The 2175-nt window shown below is 39.3% G+C and overlaps 1 protein-coding gene across 1 annotated transcript; it reads left to right on the top strand.

Moving 5' to 3' along the window:
• Window positions 1–1084: 1084 nt before the first annotated feature.
• On the top strand, window positions 1085–1834 carry LOC136460193 (uncharacterized). Its single transcript, XM_066459993.1, has one exon. It carries the CDS (start codon window positions 1085–1087, stop codon window positions 1832–1834), a length of 750 nt encoding a protein of 249 aa, XP_066316090.1.
• The last annotated feature ends 341 nt before the right edge of the window (window positions 1835–2175 follow it).

Below are 2175 nucleotides of genomic sequence, written 5' to 3'. Positions count from 1 at the left end.
TAAAAATGACAATATCGCAAGTTGAGTCAATTATTGAGTTGTACATCTTTAGTGCTTTGTTGATTTGTTATGCTTTTTTGCATCTTTGTAATGATTTCAATGCTCTTGTTGGGTGTTCCCACAATTTCATTTAGTTTATAGGCCTAAGGTATAAGGATTAGTGCAATAAATAGTTGGGTTATGGTTTCCTTCTGTTTCCTCTATCCTGTCTTTTCGGAGCAGCCTGCACTCTTCGGCTTATATCTCTAATTTTGAATGATCATAAATCATGAGAAAATTTTGGACAATAGTAGACTTCAATATCTTTCTCTGAGCGTAAGAATCAGCCTGATAGCTATTTTGGTTATGGAGATATGAAAATCTTAAGGCAACGCATCTGTGCTGTTTGGAACTTGGAGCTGTTTCTCTTGTACACTGTTTTCGACCAACCGAACTGCGAAATATAGAAAAATGTTCTACATGGAAGTTGTAGAGGAATTGATGAGCTTTCCAATGGTATAAGCTAAAACTCTATTGGATTAACGGAATGAGAGTTACAACTGTTTTATTGCACTACTGTTTTCCTGCTCTCGAGAATTCTCAGACTAGATGTCCTTGCTTATGTAGAGGAGTTTCTCTAGAATGTCAAAACATCTTTATGTTCGTTAGCTCATTTTTAAGGAAGTGCAACCTACCCTTTTGTGTGCCCTAGTTGACTTTTCTTAAGGGGGTAGCCAAGTTGAAGGGCTTGCAAGATGAAGTTTTCTTGCATTCTAGTGTTTCATGTGGAAGAATTGGATATCTCGATGGTTGGGTTTTTCTCTAGTCTTTCAATCCTATCTTGTCATCTCTTGAAACTACAGTAAAGAATGCTATGAATGACTAAATCCTAATGCATATATGTTGGAAATAGATGGCCTCTACTAAGAGAAGTGCTTCATAAGATGTTGGAAGGAATGTTCCCATTTCTAATCCATCTCCATTAAGTCCCGCAACTATAGAGCAAGCTTTGATGATGCAGACTCAGCTATTACAGACCACTGCTCAGAGTGTGTTGAATAGTCCATAAGAAACACCACCTATTGACAAGTGTGGTGAATTTTGGATGGGACACCCACCGACATTCTCTCATGCAAGCGACCCACTAGAAGTTGATGACTGGCTTAGAGCTGTGGAGCGACAACTAGACATAGCCCATTGTGATGACCAGGAGAAGGTACTTTTTGCATCTGGGCAACTCCAGGGTGCAGCACAAGACTGGTGGGAGTCCTACCAGTATGGATGTCCCAACAATGCTGGACAGATCACCTGGCTAGAATTCATTGAGAATTTCAAGACGTACCACATTCCCGCAGGTGAGGTAGAACTCAAGCAAGATGAGTTTCAGGCTCTCAAGCAAGGATCCATATCAGTGTGTGAGTATCATAATCGGTTCACTCAATTATCACGCTATGCTTTAGGAGAGGTAGATAGTGATGCTAAGAAACAGAAATGCTTTTTGAAAGGACTGAATGATGATTTGCAGCTACGTCAAGAGATGGAAGAAAAGAAGAGAAAACATGATCTTCAATGCCAGTTAAGAAACACTCATCCTCGGTTCGCTACGCAACCAGAATATCAGTCACATCCTATGAAGCTACTTGTGAGTACAGATCAGAATCAGTATCAGCAACCCAATGATGAAGTGCAACAGGTTAGCTCTCAAGAGCCATGTTTGTCATCTCCTACTATCACCTTCATGAAGACAAATACACCTACTAGTGAGGAAGGTTATGATTGTGGTGAGATTGAATATTATGAGAACAATTATCTTGAGAAGTTTGTCGAAAACAATCAAGGTCAGAATCAACCATAGCAAGAGGTAGAATAGAATGTCCATAGTAAGCAGGTGCATGAAAATAAGTTAAAGCAAAATTACATCCTTGGAAGTTTGAACAATGTGGATATGATTACAACTTAGGGAGCTAAGGAGGTCATTTTTTGTTTGATTGCAGTAAGCTCAGCCACTGCTATGGTGATGTTTGACCCTAGTGCATCATATTTATTTATCTCTAGTGTATACGTAAAAGATCATAAGATAACTATGCTTCCAATGAGGAAACCAGTGATAGTTAAGTCCCCAGGAGGAGAAATGAAGGCAAACCACATATGCCCAAGAGTTAGTCTTGACATAAAGGGGGTAAAATTTGAAGCAAA

Source organism: Miscanthus floridulus, chromosome 1 (assembly GCF_019320115.1).
Source record: "Miscanthus floridulus cultivar M001 chromosome 1, ASM1932011v1, whole genome shotgun sequence".
Taxonomy (NCBI): domain Eukaryota; kingdom Viridiplantae; phylum Streptophyta; class Magnoliopsida; order Poales; family Poaceae; genus Miscanthus; species Miscanthus floridulus.
This window is presented reverse-complemented; position numbering and strand designations above follow the sequence as displayed.

Excerpts from the sequence above, each read along its gene's own strand:
- LOC136460193 (XM_066459993.1), top strand. The coding sequence starts at position 1,085 with ATGGGACACCCACCGACATTCTCTCATGCAAGCGACCCACTAGAAGTT.